Here is a 20,970-nt window from a genome sequence, read left to right as displayed (position 1 = left end):
CACCTGCTGGGCCTTCTACCGGGTAGTGCCAACCTCCCTCTTGGCCGGGTGGACTGCCGGGGCCTGGACCTCCTGTAGCGCAGTCACTTTCGGGAGCGGCGGGACCACATTGGGAGCGGGCATCTTCCGGGAACTGTCTTTCCACGAGAGCGGGAGTGGTGCTGGCCGAACATACGGCCGTCCGCGTGCTGCCTTCACAGGCGTCTGGGACGGGCTCCGCCACTGGTGACGGGGGTGGGGAACCAGGCGGAGAGGTATCGGCAACCGCTATGGGCGGGATGCAGTATGGATGGCAGGAGCAGACTGGGTCCCTCAGCCGCAGCGGCCGATCCCACCGGGACATAGGGGCGTGGGTCGCATACCCTTTCCTCCAAAACTGCCGCCACTTCGCGTGCCCGCACGGCGGCGGCTATCCCCACCATCTCATAAATAAGGAATAACGTTTGGAACACCATTCTAAGTCTGAACTGGGTGCAAAAACCTAAAAAACATCACTATGGGGAGATAAGGTATGCACACCAGTGACTATGTAAGGGGAATACATGGAATAGCAGAAACTGCTGTGTGAATACTGACTTGAAAAAAACAATAGCTATATGTAAGAGTGAAAATGTGAAAAATGGAATCTGCATTACTGCCATGAACATATGAATCAAGAGAAATTTAGCTACTGAATTGATTAATGCAATAGAGCCCCAACACTACGCCAAAGTATTTCTCTACGTTGGGGTCCCTAGCTGTGTGTGTCCTCTCATGCAGTTAAAAAACTTACCGTGTATGGGAAGCTGAGACCCAGGCTATTTATGCGTATGATATGGATTGGCAATAGGTGTGGTTGGGGAGGGTTCACAAACGAAAAACTACTAACAAATAAGGAATAACGTTTGGAACACCATTCTAAGTCTGAACTGGGTGCAAAAACCTAAAAAACATCACTATGGGGAGATAAGGTATGCACACCAGTGACTATGTAAGGGGAATACATGAAATAGCAGAAACTACTGTGTGAATACTGACTTGAAAAATCCAATAGCTATACGTAAGAGTGAAAATGTGAAAAATGGAATCTGCATTACTGCCATGAACATATGAATCTAGAGAAATTTAGCTACTGAATTGATCAATGCAATAGAGCCCCAACACTACGCCAAAGTATTTCTCTACGTTGGGGTCCCTAGCTTAGGAACCCCAACGTAGAGAAATACTTTGGCGTAGTGTTGGGGCTCTATTGCATTGATCAATTCAGTAGCTAAATTTCTCTTGATTCATATGTTCATGGCAGTAATGCAGATTCCATTTTTCACATTTTCACTCTTACATATAGCTATTGGATTTTTCAAGTCAGTATTCACACAGCAGTTTCTGCTATTTCATGTATTCCCCTTACATAGTCACTGGTGTGCATACCTTATATCCCCACCATCTCGGCCCCCCATCTCTCCATGAGGAAGCGCACCTGTGCTTGGAGACGGCAGCACATCAGGGTCGTCCAGGCTTCCACCCACGCCGCTGTTCCGGGCGCGGGCTCCGGGAATTCTGGCTCTCCAGACGGGGCGGACATGGTGCACTCTCAAGGTCCAGGAACTAAACGGGTGGCAGTCCTGGAGTCCCTTCCCTTTATCCACTTGGTCACATGGAACAGGGTCTTCACCCGCCCCCCTTGATCTTTTCAGGACACTCCGCTTTCTTTCTGCACTGCTTTGCTCTCTGGGGGTGGGGGCTTCACTCTCCCACTCTTTTCTTGGAGAAGACGGCTTTGGCGGGAAACTTCGTGCCCAAAGATGGTGGACTCTGCAATTTTTCAATGGGACACCACTGACTGTAACTTCAAGGCGCACTTCCACCGGTAAGTGGATGGGTTCAATCCTGTTCGTGAAGCCAGAAGAGGTTGATGTGTACCGCCCCGCGCTCGGCTACCTGCCGAGCTGCTCGGATCCAGGTTCGTCGGTGGGTGGCTCGAGCTCCTCCCGGGGGTCACGTCGCTCTGAAGGGATGCTGGTGCTACGTGAGGGTTGGTGTTCGGTGGGGAGGTCCACGGCCGAGGCCGCGGTTGTTTTTGGGTGTTAAGTTTGTGACGCCACCCACGGGTTGTGGTGAATGGATGACTAGGCTCCCGGGGACGGTGTTGCACAGCTTGGTGTTGACCCCTCCGTGGGTAGGGGGTGATGGTCCCAGGGGGACGAGGATGCTGAGGAGGGGGGATGCGTGCTGGCATGTCGGTGCGGTGCAGGGCCACTGTTGTACTCACTATTACAGACACACTGGAGTCTCTAGTACACCAAACAAGATGGTGGACGGTGCCCGCAGCCGGCTGCGCTTCTCCCCTTTTTCAGGTTGGTGGTTTCTGTCTTTCTCCTGCACCTCACTTTTAGAAGAATGGTGACTCCTATGCCTGAGCAACGGTAGTCCACTCCCCGGCTTTGTGTGTGCTGGCAGAGCCCGTTTGCCCGCAGACGCTGGCCCGTGGGATCTCGATGCCTGGGCGGTGGCTTTCTATCCCTCTGGTTGGGCTGTTGTCTTCAGTCGGGTCTTGGGTGGGAAAGGACCTAAAGTCCAGACCCCAATCAGTGAATTCGACTCGGTCCAGTGGCTTCTGGGCCTTGTACTGGGTCTGAGTACCCCTCCTGGTGCTCCGGTTTTCAATCGGTTCCCCGGTTTGGTACTGGCGGGCCACTACCCGGTCCTGGTCCCTTACGGTTCCACCGGCTGTAATCCCAGCTCCTGCAGGCGGCCACCACCGTCTGCCTCCTGGCCACAGGGTATCCGGGCTCCGACCCAGATCCCTGACAGACGTCTACACTTTGCTACCACTCTCCTCCACTCCTGTCACTAATCTGCCTGTTTTTCCCGCCTCAAGCTCTCCGAACTCCTCGGTGGGCATGGCCAACCACCTGGCTCCGCCCCCGGGTGTAAACGTCAAGTCCTGAGAGGGGTGACTCGGGGTTTTAAGGTTGGCTGCTGTTATCTTTTTAGTGGAAGGTGTTTGTGTAAGGGCCTACCTGTGACTACCTGGCTAGTCCAGGACGTCACATTCCCCCTTGGTTTAATGCAGACCGTCCACGGGCTGCCCGCCCACCACCGGTTTATTTTGTTGCTTTAAACTGGAAAAGATAAAACATATTTACAAATATAACTTTTGTACAATTAAGCATATTTTTTGAATCTTCCCTTACGGGAGGCACATTCTATAACCGTTGCAAACATAAAAACATTTTTATTATTAACGGTAACGGTACTGGGTCCTTCCGCTTGCCCACCCAAGCAAACCTGCACCTTGATGCTGCCCCTAAGAAACGGGCAGCACCCCTCTTCCCCAGTCCAGGAACGGACCCAGGTTTTGCTTTACGGGACGGGTACAGAGTCCCACACCCGGCTGTCTCTCAGGGGCCCCACGTCCAGGGGACCCCTGGACCCGGAGGATCACCACCGGTGGCATTGGTGGCAGGGCCTCGGCCATCACTTTCCCGCAGGCCCATCCTCCAACCTGCCTCTCCGGAGACTGTGAATCGGGGCAGGCCGGTCCAGAATTATTTAGAAGCCCAACAGTTTTTGGGTGGCCTGCAAATTCTCAGCCATGTTCATTTTTAAAGCAGAAAATCAACAAAGTCCCAATATGGTCCCAACGTGGACTTCCGACTTGGCAGCCGGGATCCGCTACCCTCTACTCATCATCTTCTTCTTCTACCGTGACTTCGGAACTGTATGGTGGGGGAGGGAACTGGGAGCGCCCCGAGCCTTCCTGGCACGCCCTCCTCTGGACGCTGAGGGCAAAACAGCCCCTCTCCCGCAATGCTGGGTATAGGTGACCAGCTCACCGGGTACCAGGTCACGGTCCGGGTGACCCATGGGCAGGTGCGGATACACATCCCGACGGGATACGAAAACTTGGTGTTGACCCCTCCGTGGGTAGGGGGTGATGGTCCCAGGGGCCCGAGGGTGCTGAGGAGGGGGGATGCATGCTGGCATGTCAGTGCGGTGCAGGGCCACTGTTGTACTCACTATTACAGACACACTGGAGTCTCTAGTACACCAAACAAGATGGTGGACGGTGCCCGCAGCCAGCTGCGCTTCTCCCCTTTTTCAGATTGGTGGTTTCTGTCTTTCTCCTGCACCTCACTTTTAGAAGAATGGTGACTCCTATGCCTGAGCAATGGTAGTCCACTCCCCGGCTTTGTGTGTGCTGGCAGAGCCCGTTTGCCCGCAGACGCTGGCCCGTGAGATCTTGATGCCTGGGCGGTGGCTTTCTATCCCTCTGGTTGGGCTGTTGTCTTCAGTCAGGTCTTGGGTGGGAAAGGACCTAAAGTCCAGACCCCAATCAGTGAATTCGACTCGGTCCAGTGGCTTCTGGGCCTCGTACTGGGTCTGAGTACCCCTCCTGCTGCTCCGGTTTCCAATCGGTTCCCTGGTTTGGTACTGGCGGGCCACTACCCGGTCCCTTACGGTTCCACCGGCTGTAATCCCAGCTCCTGCAGGCGGCTACCACCGTCTGCCTCCTGGCCACAGGATATTAGGGATCCGACCCAGATCCCTGACAGACGTCTACACTTTGCTACCACTCTCCTCCACTCCTGTCACTAATCTGCCTGTTTTTCCCGCCTCAGGCTCTCCGAACTCCTGGGTGGGCATGGCCAACCACCTGGCTCCTCCCCCCCGGGTGTGAACGTCAAGTCCTGAGAGGGGTGACTCAGGGTTTTAAGGTTGGCTGCTGTTACCTTTTTAGGGAAAGGAGTTTGTGTAAGGGCCTACCTGTGACTACCTGGCTAGTCCAGGGCTTCACACTATTATTTCCACAGTGCTTTACATACAGTGGCAACACTTTCCCCATTGGCGCTCACAATAGAGAGTCCCTATTAGTATGTCTTTGGAGTGTGGGAGGAAACCGGAGTACCCAGAGGAAAACCATGCAAACACGGGGAGGACATACAAACTCCTTGCAGATGGTGGCCATGGTGGGATTTGAAACCAGGACCCCAGCACTGCAAGACTGCAGTGCTAACCGCTGAGCCACCGTGACGCCCTGATGTATTACTATTTTTCTCCAATCGGCTTGGGTTCATAACAGTGTATTTCGTGGTCCTCATATAGAACACGATGCCCGGTCTGGATCCTGACCTGAACTTACAGCCTCACATGTGTCTTTGAGGCTGTAAATTAGGATTGGAAGACCCAGGGCAGTCTAGCTATTGCGGTCTCCAATCAGACAGTGAAATATGCTTGTGTGAACCCGGCTTTACATTGTATTTGTAATTCATTTCTGTAGGAGACAAATGATCCTATGAAGCATCACATGCAGATTTGGAATTCTCAGTTTGTCAATCATATACAAACGATATCTGGTCTGGACGACTACTGCAGGTATTTCAGACTGATATGTTGGTTTAGTATGGAAACAGAAAAATTGGAATGAAGCGTATGCAAATAAGGATTTCTTCTGTATGTATTTACATCATTGATGCAACCTGTGCAGTTTCTTATGATCAATTGCACAATTTCAAGATTGTGCATAAAGTCATGGGCTAATTGATTTATTTCATAGCACACAATTACTCGTGGATTTTTAAAGAAAAGTAATTAGGTGCTTTATGGTGAGTTATGGAATAAGTAGCAGCCCTTATACAATTCTTGCACAAGGACCATCTACTGTCTGTGTGCACCCCCGATTACGTATGAGTATTTTACAGATTCACGCATATCACATAGCCAAAAGTGTGAAAACCTGAACATAATACGGTAATTCCCCTCTATCAACAGCAAGGGAGCAAGCACTTATGGTCCATTCAGACAAAGCAATTATATGTCTGTATGCTATCCATAGTACTGATTTTAACTTTTCTACTGCCTAGATCAAAAAATAAAAAGGCACCAGCATCAGTACAGGAATATAGCACCAGAACCACAATCAGAACATAGATGTATCACCTGTTCCACAATCGGTATATGAAAACCTAACCAGAGTCATCAGAACTACATAAGTGCATTACAAGAACCATCATCAGTATCAGTACATGACTACATCACCAGAACACCATAAGTATATGCATACATCAGCAACAAGAGGGCAGCAGTCTTAACCTGCCAGGCCAAAGGATCTAATGCACTGACAGTATGCAGCAAAGCCCCTTAATAAAGATGGATGCAACACAGGTGCAAAACACTAACGGAGCAACTACTCACAAACTGCCAATCAGGCCCGGACTCACCATAGGGCAATTCTGGCAAATGCCAGATGGGCCGGTCCCTGTAGTGGACCGGTGCCTGTAGTGGGCCACTGTATCTGCAGTCACCGCTGCGCTCCTCAGCAGTGTGTGCATGCCGGGCACACTAGCTGCAGCAGGAGCAGGAGGCAGCGTGCAGTGCTGTGCCGCCCTGCTGTGTGATAGTGTGCCCGGCATGCACACACTGTTAAGGAGGGCAGTGGTGCCGGTACCGGTGACCGCAGCTTCCTCCTTCCTATTCTGAGGACACATAACGGGGAACATTTGTGAAGGAACACAGCTTTGTGACAGGGGTGGTTACTGTATTCCGAGGGAGCAGTGGAGGCAGGAGTGTGTAGTGATGGGGTAGTGTATTTTGTGTGTGTAAGGGGTGATGGGGGAGCATTGTATTATGTCTGGGGAGGGGTAATGGAGGGTACATTGTATTGTGTGTGGGGGGAGGGGGTAATGGAGGGTGCATTGTATTGTGTGTGGGGGAGGGGTAATGGGGGGTGCATTGTATTTGTGTGTGTGTAGGGGGTAATGGGGGGTGCATTGTGTTGTGTGTGTGTGTGTGGAGAAGGGTAATGGAGGGTGCATTGTATTATGTGTGTTTGTGGGGGGAGGGGTAATGGAGGGTGCATTGTATTGTGTGTGTGTGTGTGTGTGTGTGTATGTGTGGAGGGGTAATGGGGGTGCATTGTATTGTGTGTGTGTGGGGGGGAGGGGTAATGGAGGGTGCATTGTATTGTGTGTGTGTCTGTGTCTGTGTGTGTAGGGGTAATGGGGGTGCATTTTATTGTGTGGGGGGAGTGGTAATGGAGGGTGCAATGTATTGTGTGTGTGTGTGTGTGTGTGTGTGTGTGTGTGTGTGGGCGATTACAAAAGAGCAGTTTGGGGGAAATATATAGATAAATAATAATAATAATAATAATAAAAAAGGGGCAATATGGGGGGATATTATGGAGAAAGGCAATGTAGGGGTATATGATAAAGAGAGCAGTGTGGAGGGGACATTATGGAGAGAAGCTGTGTATGGGGACATTATGAAAAGAGGCAGCGTGGGGGTATATTAAGGAGAGAGGCAATGTGGGAGGTATTTTGAATAAGAGCAGTGTGGGGGGGATATTTTGTGATGCAAGCACAGCAATTATTTATTCAAGGGCACAGCATGGGAGATAATTATATTTATGGGGCAGTATAATGATACTTTTATTTTTTAAAAATCCTATGGGTCAAACATTTGACACCGGACACGAGGGGTCCTGCTTTTGAAAGAACTGTCGGAACTGCGTCCCCAGAAGAGAGGTTGAGTCTGGTCAGTTGAGGCGACGTCTGTCTTTCCTGGAATGAAAACCCAACAAAATCCCCTGTGAGACCAAAAGTCAGTGGGTCTTAAAGGAGAAGAGTAGGTCTGACTCCTGGCCAAAAGCATGGGTAGAGGAGTACTGTCGCAATAGGCCTCTTCAATAGCATGAGCTAAATCCCTGTGGGTGGGACGGAGTGGCTAAAGGACTTTTTGAATCGGCTTGTGCAGTGTGATGTCAGACAGGGGAATGAGTGGAATAGCAGTATCCGAAGGAGCTCAGGTGCCAGGAAAGCGGTCGGCCGGTAAATTCTATTATGGAACAAAGTCTGGAAGGAACCCCATCAGGGTCAGAAGTGGTGCCCGTGTCATGCGAGATGAAAGTTTCCCTGTAAAGAATTCAAGTAAAGTTCCGCTGTTTGAAGAAAGTATATCTGTTTCTGATTTACTGACTGTGGTGAAAGCATCCTTGCAGTGGAGTGGCGACCAGAAGGCAAGGGATTACAGAGTGGCTGCCCTGCCTTGTTGTGCTTAGCTTCACTCCGCTCCCTGGTTCGGTACCGGCGGGCCACTGCCCGACCCCGGTCCTACGGTTCTGCAGAGATCCACTAACTCCTGCAGACGGCCACCACCGTCTGCCAACCTTGCTGTTCGTGCCTGGGCCCATACCCAGACACCGACAGTTTCTGACCTCTCACTTTCACCTCCAAACTCAATCTGTCACCTTTCCCGCCTACACACCTGTGAACTCCTCAGTGGGTGGAGCCCACCACCTGGCTCTGCCCCACCTGGTGTGGATATCAGACCCTGGAGGGAGGCAACAAGGGTTTTTGTTTGACTGGTGTGACTGTCCAGGGAAGGGGGTGTGTGTGGTGTTATGTCTGTGACTACCTGGCTAGTCCAGGGCATCACACTTACAATATAAAGTGAACCAGCAGTAATCAAAGCAAAAGGTGGCTACTTTGAAGAACCTAAAATATAAGACACAATTTCAGTTGTTTCACACTTTTTGTTAAGTATTTCATTCCACATGTGTTAATTCATAGTTTTCATGTCTTCAATGTGAATGTACAATTTTCAGAGTCATGAAAAGAAAGAAAACTCTTTGAATGAGAAAGTGTGTCCAAACGTTTGGTCTGTACTGTATATCAGTGACCAATGTGGCCAACCTTTTTTTTAATAACAGTCATAAAACTTCTATCCATGAAGTCTGTCATTTTCTTAAAGGCAATCTGTCACCAGGTTTTTGCTACCTAAAGAGCAGCATAATATAGGAAAAGAGAAACCTGAATCCAACGATGTATCACTTAGTTTACTGTGTGCAGCAGTTGTGACACAGTAATGCAGGCGTCACACGGTACGATATATCGGGCGATAAGTCGTCGGGGTCACATCGTTAGTGATGCACATCCGGCATCGTTAGACATATCGTACCGTGTGACGCCCTCGGAACGACTGTGAACGAGCAAAAATACTCACCTTATCGTTGCTCGTTGACACGTCGTTCATTTTCAAAAAGTCGTTCCTCCTTCTGTGCTCCGGTTCTTCATCGTTCCCGTGGCAGCACACATTGCTCCGTGTGACACCCCGGGAACGACAAACACATCTTACCTGCGTCCCGCCGGCAATGCAGAAGGAAGGAGCTGGGCGGGATGTTACGTCCCGCTCATTTCCGCCCCTCCGCTTCTATTGGCCGGCAGCTGTGTGACGTCGCTGTGATGCCGAACGTCGCTCCCCCTTCAGAAAGAGGATGTTTGCTGCCCACAGTGAGGTCATCCGGCAGGTAAGTAGTGTGTGACAGGAGTAAACGACTTTGTGCGCCACGGGCGACAAATTACCCGTGACGCACAATCGACGGGGGCGGGTGCGATCACTTATGCGATCGCACGATTTATCGCCCCGTGTGACTCACGCATAAGAGTTTCTAGATGTAGCAGAACTCAGAAAGCTAACCCCACCCACACCATAACATTTCCTTATTATAAGAAAATGAAATAAAATAAAATTAGAGGATATTTACATAAGATAGCAGAGAGTTCAAATAAAATGTTTTCAATGTGGTAAAACATTTTGCCAGTATTTACAACTGAAAATATTAATGGTTTTGAAGTATTTTGCTACAGAAATAATATATAAACATGTTTGGGAGATGATTATGAACAGATGTTGCGAGATGGGGAATTTTTTTTTTTTAATTTTCTTTACATATACTGCATCTAAAAAGTGTAGTTATGCCTCACTATTAAAAAAAGATTTTTCATGTTCAGCGGGTTGACATCATTGGTATTTTCATAATTTTTCTCCATTTAGCCAGTATTTTATGAAAAGGTTTTTGTTCATGTTTTGTGCTTTTTTCTATGTAGTTTCTTTCTCACATGCATGTCACTAATTTCTTATAATCAAAAAAGATTCCGGCACTCATATGAAAACAGGAGACAATTGAGGAATGCTGTAATATTATTTATTTCCAATATTTCAATATGACGTTTCGGCTATTGCCTTCATCAAAATAGAGGCTAAATATAAAGAAGACATAAGAGAAGACATAAATCAGTACCATAATTAACCATAGCATTACAGTAGATGAAAAACAAAAAATTATTATACCTATTTGGTATGTACAATCGATTGAGAATGTTCTTGATATGAAATATTGCAATGACTGTCCTGTGTGGAAGCTATCAAGAACCAGTCCATTAAAATAATGACAATAGTATAAAAGAAAAAATCCATATGAAATGGAGGACCATAGAAATAATTACCAAAGGGGGAATATCAATATATATAATACAACCCCAAATAGAAAAACATAGCGCTCCATGGAGTAGAGAAACATATATATCAAATGGGAATTACCTGGAAAGGTTGGAGGACAAGTGTGGCAATATCCAGGAGGATAGGGGATATAATACCGCTAAGTGGGAAACTAGAAAAACAACCAAAGAAAGGAAAAATAAAGAACACATTGTAAGAAAAAATCATAAGAGAAGATCCATGGAAAAAGCTGCAGAGCAGCGTAATACTACCTGTGTCCAGGGTGATCAGCGGTGGAATGTGAAGAGAAGAGATCGCGGTGCAGTATTTAAAGGGAAAAGAGGTGGGACTAACGAGGTAATATCCGAGTGATGGAACGCACGGTGAAACACATTGTGCGCGTGCGCAGTCGAACGCGGAAGTGCGCGCATGCGCAGTGAACAAAATCGAGTAGTAAGAGACCCACGGCTCCATGGAAACGGCGGTAAACATCAGCGCGTCTATGAAAGAGAGAAGAAAAGAAGAATACACATCATGCGAATCATAAGTCTCATATAGTGACAGTACTAATAGATAATATATACATATGTAAAGAGTATCATGTTTAAGAGCCAACATGCCAGACATAATATGTAAGGATATGACGAGCATATAATGAACACATATCTACTCATATTAACATATTAACACCCATGTGTACATGCACGTGCATAATAAACACACACATGTCTGTACACATGAGGGAGCCTAAATGACACACCGAAATGGAATAAGAAAAGCAAGGCGGACCCCAAATCTCCATGTATTAATGATATTCATATTCCCTATTGAGACCGTGGGGAGACAGGGTGTTAAGCGTATGGATCCAATAGGATTCTCTATTTTTAAGAATCCGCACCCTGTCGCCACCGCGTCGCAATGGGGGGACATGTTCAAGAACCTGGAAACGAAGTTGAGAAATGGTGTGGCCGCACTGGATAAAGTGGTGGGGAATGGGTAACATAGATAATTTGCATCGAATGGTGGATTTATGTTTTCCTATGCGGTCCCGGACATGCTGGGTAGTCTCCCCAACATATCCGAGACCGCACGGACATTTGATTAAGTAGACAACATAAGAAGTGTCGCAGGTAAAAAAATCCTTAATCTGAAAAACTTTACCAGTGCGGGGATGAGTGAATTGAGAACCTTTAATAATATTAGAACAATGAGGGCAATGAAGGCAGGGAAAGTTACCTTGTCATGGTGTAGAAAGAAAAGATTGACGAGTTTGGCGAATAGAAGACCCTATATCAGCCCTCACTAAAAGATCACGGAGATTAGGGGAACGCTTGTAACTAAAGAGAGGGGGAGTAGAAAATTCCGGAATGTGGGGATACGATTTCTTCAAAACTGACCAGTGGCTCAAAATGATGTTTTTAATAGAAGAATGGAAAGGATGGAAGGTATTGACAAAGACGGTGAAAGGTCCTGTCCTTCTAACGGGACCAACAGGTAAGAGACTTTTCTGAAAGGCCGAGTCTACCACAGGTGAAGGATAACCCCGTTGGAGAAACTTCTGTGACATCTCTTGATATCTACAGGAGCGCAGAGTGTGATCAGTAACAATACGTGATACACGTTTGAATTGGGAACAAGGTAATGAATTCTTCAGATGGCGGGGATGACTACTAGTAAAGTGCAGGAGGCTGTTGGGATCAGTAGGTTTGACAAATAAATCAAATACAATGTGACCTCTGTGATCAATGCGAATGAGAGTATCTAGAAAATTGATGGATGAAAGATCAGTATGTTGAGAGAATGACAATCCTGGGACCCTAGTGTTGATAAAATTAAAGAAAACGTCAAAAAGAGAAGGGGGACCCGAAAAGATGATGAAAATGTCGTCAATATAACGTTTGTAAAAAACAATGTGGTCTTGAAACAAAGAGTGAGGGTACACATATAGAGATTCGAAATGCGTCATGAATATATTAGCATATGGGGGAGCAGCATTTGAGCCCATAGCTGTGCCCTTCACCTAAAAATAGTATTGGTCCTGAAAGAGAAAAATTTTTTTATGAAGAATGATATGCAATAATTCTAGACAAAATTCTTTTTGTAGGGAAGAGAAATCACTGTACTGATCTAAAAACCAGCTTACTGCTTGAGATCTTAAATTATGGTCAATACTCGTATAAAGGGAGTTTACATCAAGCGTGACAAGGAACGAATTGGGTGGAAATGGGCTCAAAGATGTAAGTTGTGTGAGAAAATCACCAGTATCACGTAGATAAGAGGGGGTTGAAGTGACGAGTGGTGTCAGGATACGGTCCAGCGTAATTGCCAATGGTGACAATAGAGAATCAGTAGCAGCCACTATGGGGCGTCCAGGTGGACGCCATAGATTTTTGTGGACTTTAGGTAATGTATACAGTACCGGAGTCACTGGATTAGTCTTATTAAGATAAGTGGCCAATTTTGAATCGATAACACCAGAAGTGGAAAAACGCTGAATCATATCCTGAATGATACACTTGATGTCATGAGTAGGGTCACGGTCAATAGGTGTATAAGTAGCACTGTCAGATAGTTGTGACAAAATCTCAGAGATATAATAACCCCTATCCATGATCACCAGAGACCCTCCCTTGTCAGCCGGCTTGAGAGTTATGGCAGAATTATTCTTAAGGGACCGTAGTGCTTGAGTCTCCCCTGGGGATAAATTGTTCTTAACCCTTAAATCACCATTTTTCACGGAATCAATAAAATGATCAATGTCCGTTTTGACAAGAGACACAAAAGTTTCTGCGGGATGATAGGTGCGTGGAGGCATGAAAGTACTGGACATAGACAAATTAAGTTCACTGAATGAAAATTGTGAATCAGGTACACTAGAGCTCTGAGCTGAGGGAGCCTGCTGAAAGTGAACTTTAAGTCTAACAGACCTAAAGAACCTATTAAGCTCTTGGTCAAGTTTAAAGGTGTCGAAATGAGGGGTTGGACAAAAGGTCAAACCTTTTTGAAGGACTTGGGACTCAAGAGGGGATAAGGTGTAAGAGGAGATGTTAAAAATGAGGTCCGCCTTACCTGGGATCTGGTGGTCATCCGATCTCTTTGTGGAAGATCGCCTCTGCCCCCTCCTCGTCGTTTTGGTGGCAGGCCGCGTCGCTGGCCTAAAAAAGACGTTTGTGGAAAATCCATGTCACTGCCAGAACTGGCAGATGAGGAAAAATCAGTCCTGGGGGGCAGACGTCTGCGCAAAGGAGGTTCGCCACAGCGCCATCTGTAGACCTGTCCACGTTTATAATCACCCTCATCTCGTATGAATTTGTTGCGTTTCCGTTCCTGGAGTGATTTCTTGAATTCAGTGATGGTAGATTCCATTTTAGATTTCATACTGAGAAGATCAGTGGATGAAAATGTATTAGAAAGTTGACCTTCAATAGTTGAGATTTGTTGAGAGATAGTGTCCAATTCTTTGTGTAAGTAATCAATGGTAAGTGTCATAATATCATATGAACACTTGTTAAGGATGTGTTCAAAGGTGATACAGAACTCAGGATTATCCGAAAAGAGAGTAGGGCGTAGAGAAACCCGTAAGCCCCGGGGTATCCTCTTGACCTTGTAGTATTCGGCAAGGGTGATAAGATGAAGTTCAAGAGCTACTTGGCGCTTCAGTTAATTTCTTATAATGAATGTCATTCATTTAAGTTGGTGTGGTGACCTATTCACATACTCATCAAGTCTAAGGGGTACTTTGCACACTACGACATCGGTGGGGTCAAATTGAAAGTGATGCACATCTGGCATCGCAGGCGACATCGTAGTGTGTAAAGCCTAGATGATACGATTAACGAGCGCAAAAGCGTCATAATCGTATCATCGGTGTAGCATCGGCGTAATCCATAATTAATTACGCTGACGCGATGGTCCGATGTTGTTCCTCGTTCCAGCAGCAGCACACATCGCTGTGTGTGAAGCCGCAGGAGCGAGGAACATCTCCTACCGGCATCACCGCGGCTCCCGTAGGATATGCGGAAGGGAGAAGGTGGGCGGGATGTTTACATCCCGCTCATCTCCGCCCCTCCGCTCCTATTGGCCGTCTGCCTTGTGACATCGCAGTGACGCCGTACGACCTGCCCCCTTAATAAGGAGGCGGGTCGCCGGCCAGAGCGACGTCCCAGGACAGGTGAGTCCATGTGAAGCTGCCGTAGCGATAATGTTCGCTACGGCAGCTATCACAAGGATATCGCAGCTGCGACGGGGGCGGGGACTATCGCGCTCGGCATCACAGCATCGGCTTGCGATGTCGCAGCGTGCAAAGTACCCCTAAGGCTATGACTGCACTTTGCTTTTCCACCTGCGTTAACTCCTAATGTGCCAGAAGCAGTGGTAAATTAAACAACCAACGCCTGACAGAACAGAGCTACTTGCAGAAACCAGGTTACTTGTAACAAGTGTATACAGAGTCCAATGAGATAGTAGCAACCTGCGGGTGCCGATCCGGATAACGTATGTTAGGTTGTGTAGTAGTCACCTGAGTCACTATCTGGCACTGGCAATACAGGGACCGGAACAAGCCGTCCAGGGTCCACAGTGAGTAGAGACTGTTAAAGTTAACCTGGTGTGGTCTCCATCATTATACACCATATATCTCCCAGACACAGCTCTACCTGCGGAGGGCCTACCATCTTAGCTCCCACTACCACCGTCCCTGGGAGTACCCACATTGAGCAGCGGCGGTTTCCCATTCTTAGCCGCAACCCGCAGGTGGCGTCACGAACATTAACTCTATTATCCCCTGTAAGTATCCCCTTTTTATTAAGCGTGCCCGGGGCATGGGACCGGGCAACAGCCACCCGAAGTGACATTCCCGTTTACAACCACCCGGGACCGAGTACCCCCTTCCCTTGGTGACACACAGTGAACTGCACATTTTCCTTTTCTTGAAACACGAATAGGTACTGTAACCAAATACTTTGTATATTTTTAACATCTGCTCTATGAAGGACAATGTGAAGGGTAGAACATATGCACTGATGTGTTGCCAAGTATGCCATAAAAGAGGCATTGGGCACATTTGACACATCATATTAGAGATACATCATGTGCTGACTATTGTACTTTGCTCAATGTTTCTTTCCTTGGCACCTGCCTCCAAAGACCCAGGCAATGACATAACCAATCAATATTCTCAGACACGTGGTTTTATATACAACTGAGCAGGAACATGATTACAGACTTGCTTTTACATTATAACTTGTAGGTATAAGTAATTTGCACACAGGGTAACCTTTATATTATAGCATATCACTAATATACTGATACTATTATTCAATCTATCCAGTCTAGACAGGAATAAACATAAATCTCTGCTCCAAAACTTGTTTTTTACAGAATGGGCAACAAGAAAAACATATCACTGTTTTCCTTTTGTGGTGTGTATATTGTGAGGGGGTGTTCGGATTTCTACCCCTGAAGACCCCAACACTGTGTTTATAATGTTTAAAGTGATTAGAATAAGAATGGAGTAGGAAATGCATGCTTAAGATGTAGGAATGTTATGTAGGTTTTTTATGATAGGATCTGCCTGTCAACAAGCTGAGGAACCGGTCCCTAAAGACAGGACTGACTTTATCTGAGAATTCAGATAGGGTTTGACTTGTGTGTGGTTCGAACGTGCAGGTAGTTGAGTACCAAAGTGGGCTGCAGATAGTGGGTGAGATCGATATTACAAATTAGTAGATCGACTGAGCTAGCAAAAGTCCTCCTAAAGACTGGAATTTCAGATGAAACAACTAAGGGCTAGAAATGGCCAAATGGTCCCTATTCTAGAGACCGAGTTAGTGGACTTACTGCAAGAAAGGACCCTGACCCTTCCTGGCAGGGGTAAGCAACAACTCGGCAGGGATCCACCTTCCTGTGCGGAATCTTCGTCAGCAACTGTGAGCAAAGAGCTCTTTGCTGGAGCTGTGGCGATCACCTTACCCCCATCTTGTCTCAAGAGGATAGGCCTTCCAGAGGAAGTGCTTGAGAAGCTAGGACTCACTTTTTATGAGAGCTTGGTTCTTGGTCCCTGCTATAGCAAGTGGACCCCTTTGAAATCCTCTGGAGAAAGGGAAAGCGAAGGTAGTGAATTGTGTAAAGTACTAAACATATGAGACTATTGCCGAGTATCTGAAGTTATATGAACAGAGTGTGCTTAAGTTGTGTGCCTGCTATCTCACATGTAAAGTCGAATGTTTTAAACTAAAGGAACTGACTAGCTGGGGGCTAAATAATAATTGGAGCATGCTCAGTTAAAAAAATGGAATCCGTTGCCGGATTCCGTCATTTGACGGATGACGACGGATCCTGCACCCATAGGCTTCTATTCTACCAAACGACGGATGGCAACGGATCCGTCGCTGTCCGTTTTTTGATGCACATAAAAAATGTTACTTTGGACGTTGTCTCCGTCCAATGGACAAACATTTTTCGACTGATCCGTCGAACGATGGATGAAACCTGAGGCCATCTGTCGCAATCCGTCGCTAATACAAGTCGATGAGTAAAAACCGATCCAGGGGCATCAGTTGTTGGATCCGTTTTTTTCAAAATTCGACTGATTGTGTCTGATAGTGTAACACCCCTGCAACTGGGTCGTTACAGGGTATTAAATGTTACCCCATTTTTTCCCGGCAGGAGGAGTGAAGTACACACACACACACTCACATCACACTGGCAGGAAGGAGTTAATAGCTTTTGCAGCATGTAGTTTTTAGCCTCATGACTCATCCTGTCTCTCTAATGAGCAGGTGGCTGCACACAGGCAGGTTTCCATGACAACCCAAGGGGAGGGGGGCCTGAATAGGAGTGAGTTTAGTACAGAACACACAGAAAGTTTAGCAGAACGTCAGAGGCTGCTGGAGAGTGCAGGTCTCCACAGAACCGCTCCCTGCTGAGGAGATGCCACGAGACCAGGGCTGATAACATCTGAGGAAGGGAATGGAGCTGAAGACTGGGGATCTTTGGAGAGTGTTGTACCCGGTGGCGGTTGGTGTTACGCTACCGGGCGAGAGAGAGACAGAGAGGCGGCGAGTTCCCAAGATGCTCCATGCCACGGGGACGGCATTAACACACCGAAAGAGAGGGACCCAAGATCACTCCACCGGATCCTTCCTCCTACCTGCCAGAGGTTACAGGCGGCGAGGACCAGCACCCGGGTGCGATGTGGAACGGACTTTAAATAAAGAGAAACTGGAACCCGCTCTCTGTGACTGGTGTGAGTAATGCCGCCGCCCTGTGCCCCCGGTGTCCCTGAGGACTGTTGCCCTGGGTCTCATTAACCTCCCGGGGCTCCCCCGCTCCACCCGTGGGGAGCGATTCGATCCGGCTGCACGTAACACCTACCCCGGAGAGAGACTGTGCAGCGGCGGCTGAACACCTGGCCGCATACCACGGGTGGCGCTGCTTGCATCATCCGTCCCCGTCCCGTATCGTTTCCTGGGGGAGAGGGGTGGCAGAGGAGGCCGAGACCGCAGTGGCCGCTGTGACTGATGGCATGCTCCCCAGGAACCCCGTCACCCTCCTTCCATCCCCACCTTGTAACACCGGACTGACTTTGGGACTTTCCTTTTATTGAAACCCGCCGGGGTTACGGAAGCCGGGTCGGGCCACTCACAGCCTGACCCCGAATACCACCGGCCCGATGACCGTGCGAGCCCTGCAAGCCCCAGCGCGGGCGTTTCAATAGCAAAAACTGATGTATGAAAGGGGACTTATACATCAAATAGACAATGCAGACATCAAATATGCAATAACACATCAAATACTCATAACAAATACACACAGCAAATACATAAAACAGACGAAAATACACCGTACACACATCAGATACACAATACAGACACTAATCACACAATTAAAGCAACAAATATAGAACACACACAACAAATTCAAAGTAACACATCACCATACAGTGGTAAAATTATTTTAAAGGGAACCTGTCACCACTTTTTTGCCCTATAAGCTGCGGCCACCACCACAATTCTAACATGCTGTATATGAGAGCCCAGGCCGCTGTGTAGAGCATAAAAAACACTTTATAATACTCATCTAGAAGGTCGCTCTGGTGCAGACTGGTCAGATGGGCGTCTTCGTTCTCTGGGACCGGCGCCTTCACTTTCGCCCATCTTGGTCTTCCTTATTCTGAGGCCGCAGTGCATGATGCGTCCTACTGTAATAACCTGCAGGTAACGGGATACGCAAGGACTGCACGGAACCACGGGGGTTAATCAATGCAAATTTAATAATGTATTGCACAACACAGGTGGAGGAAAAGTGAGGGAAGGAAGAACAGCAGTAGAGATAATGCAATATACATACAACTACTTTGAATAACTTGTCAAAGATAGGAAGCCTCAGATTGTACTCCCAAAAGCAAAACACAGAAATCCTTATTAAACAAAAAAAACCGCAGAGTCCTTGTTATCTTACTCGTATAACACAGTGCAGAGTCTTTTCCTATCTGTCCCTAACTAAAAGTAGTGTGCACACTTAACTGCAGATTTCAGCGTGGGGTACCTCGTCACCGTTGGGGCCCGTATTCCGCCGCAGACACCTCTAAAGTTCAGTCTTTGTCCCGGATCTGTAACTTGCACGTGCTGCCTGGCTCCTCGCTCTCCACATCCAGCCTCTTTGGATCTGTAATTTGCACGTGCTGTCTGGCCCCTCGCTCTTCACTTGGACCTTGGAAAACAGGGCAGACAGAGGCCTTCTATCTTACAGCCCACTCGAGCACACTCCTCTCTGCCAAACACAGCCACATGTAGACTCCTCCTCCTCCTGTTCCAGACTGATCTAGTCACTCGAGCAGCAGGACTTTTGCCCGCTGTTCTCTGTTTTGACAGCAGGTGGCAGCATAACACAAGGAAGTCCACCAAACAGTCTTTTAACCTATATATATATATAAATGTTAACAGGTCTTACACTACGTCATATACATGCGCCCGCACTGAGGTCCTGCGCAGGTGCACTACAATACTTTGATCTGCCCTGTGCAAGGCAGATCAAAGTGCACCTGCGCAGGACCTCAAAGCTGGCGCATGTGTATGACGTAGACGCGTCATGCACTGCAGCTTCAAAATAAGGAAGACCAAGATGGCCGAAAGGGGAGGCGCCGGTCCCGAAGAATGGCGCCACCCATCTGACTTGTGCACTGGAGCGACCTTCTAGGTGAGTATTATAAAGTGTTTTTTATGTTCTACACAGCGGCCTGGGCTCTTATATATAGCATGTTAGTATGCTGTATATAAGAGCCCAGTGGTGATGGCCGCAGCTTATAGGGCAAAGAAGTGGTGACAGGTTCCTTTTAATATATAGAGACCAAATAATGCCAAAATACAGTGCTCGTACAATTATAAGCAAATAATACCAATATACAGTGAAACAATTTCCAACAACAGTAACCGAATATGTATCAAAAACATTTTATCAACTTGTTCAAAGCCCTACATAGGCTGCCATCCTCCCATATAAGAAGAAAAAAAACCACAGCCATTGTTTCAAATGAACCATTGATACTAATTGTATATTTTACCCTTCTGGATATTTCATTCTGGCTTGATGCAATTGTGACACTGAACAAAGATTTTTTTATTGTGACACTGAGCATCTGTTACCAGAAGACATGTAATAAGATTGCACAATGTCAGGCAGGAGACAGAACAGAGGCCTTCATGCTGCAGGATATCTTCATTAACCTTTAATGTGCAATAGCTTGCATTGATGAATTTACCTAATTTACTCAAATTAATTATTAATTCAGCACAATAAAGCCACTGTATTTTAGTATACTGCGTGCAAAACCTAAGAATGTTGGATTTCAATACTCTCGGGGATCTATATGGTGTTTTATACCTGTCTTGATCCAGGATCCGCTTCTGTGAGGTCAGCCAAATTCATTAAGAGGTTTGATACAAGTAAAATATATCTTTGTACCGTGTTAGCCAGTAGAGATAAAAAAATTGTTTAAAAGAGCAGAAAGTCCTCATTGGTTGATAACTTTTAATGGCTAACTGAAAAGATGGTAATAATTGCAAGCTTTCGAGACTACTCAGGTCTCTTCATCAGGCATGGTATAACACAAAATCTGAAGAGTCACATATTTATACACAACAGGACTTAGAATAGTGCAGTTAAAAAAAACAAACAAGTTATATAAAACAGAACTCTCTCTATGACAGGGGGGCAAACTGTTGTGGGGCAATAAATCTTGCTTCAGTTCAGTGTGAAAGTTTTATTGTCCTTTGATAAGGGTCTGGTCCGGGCTGTGACACACTCGGATGGTCAGAGGAGCACATCTTTTAACTGATGTAAAAAGACATGAATCCATGAGACACATTCATTCCTTCTCTGAATGTGTCAAAGGTCATCATAAGTTTGTACTCCCATAGTCTCCTATCTCTCTGGGACTTGAAGTTTCCTTTCAATACCAGCAATTTCATGTCCATGATGCTGTGGTCTGAGTTACAAAAATGTTTGGCCACAGGTAGATCCATCCTTTTTTCTCTAATTGTGTGGCGGTGAGAATTCATCCTTGTCCTGAGCTGTTGTCCGGTTTCCCCTACATACAGACCCCCAGTTGGACATTTGGTACATATAATTAAGTACACCACATTGGTTGTAGTGCAGCTGAAGGTACCTGGGATCTTGTAGTCCTGATGTGATCTGGGAATCTTTATCTTGTCCGTT

The 20,970-nt window shown here is 46.9% G+C and overlaps 1 protein-coding gene across 1 annotated transcript in view; it reads right to left on the bottom strand.

Annotated features, from left to right (window-relative positions):
- Positions 1-10,532: 10,532 nt before the first annotated feature.
- Positions 10,533-20,970, bottom strand: part of LOC142290654 (EF-hand calcium-binding domain-containing protein 6-like) — a 483,996-nt gene continuing 473,558 nt past the window's right edge. The window contains exon 19 of the mRNA XM_075334657.1: positions 10,533-10,754. Coding sequence (XP_075190772.1) covers positions 10,746-10,754 — 9 coding nt within the window. The 3' untranslated portion in view covers positions 10,533-10,745. The remainder of the gene's footprint in view (positions 10,755-20,970) is intronic.

Source organism: Anomaloglossus baeobatrachus, chromosome 1 (assembly GCF_048569485.1).
Source record: "Anomaloglossus baeobatrachus isolate aAnoBae1 chromosome 1, aAnoBae1.hap1, whole genome shotgun sequence".
In the NCBI taxonomy this organism is placed as follows: domain Eukaryota; kingdom Metazoa; phylum Chordata; class Amphibia; order Anura; family Aromobatidae; genus Anomaloglossus; species Anomaloglossus baeobatrachus.
This window is presented reverse-complemented; position numbering and strand designations above follow the sequence as displayed.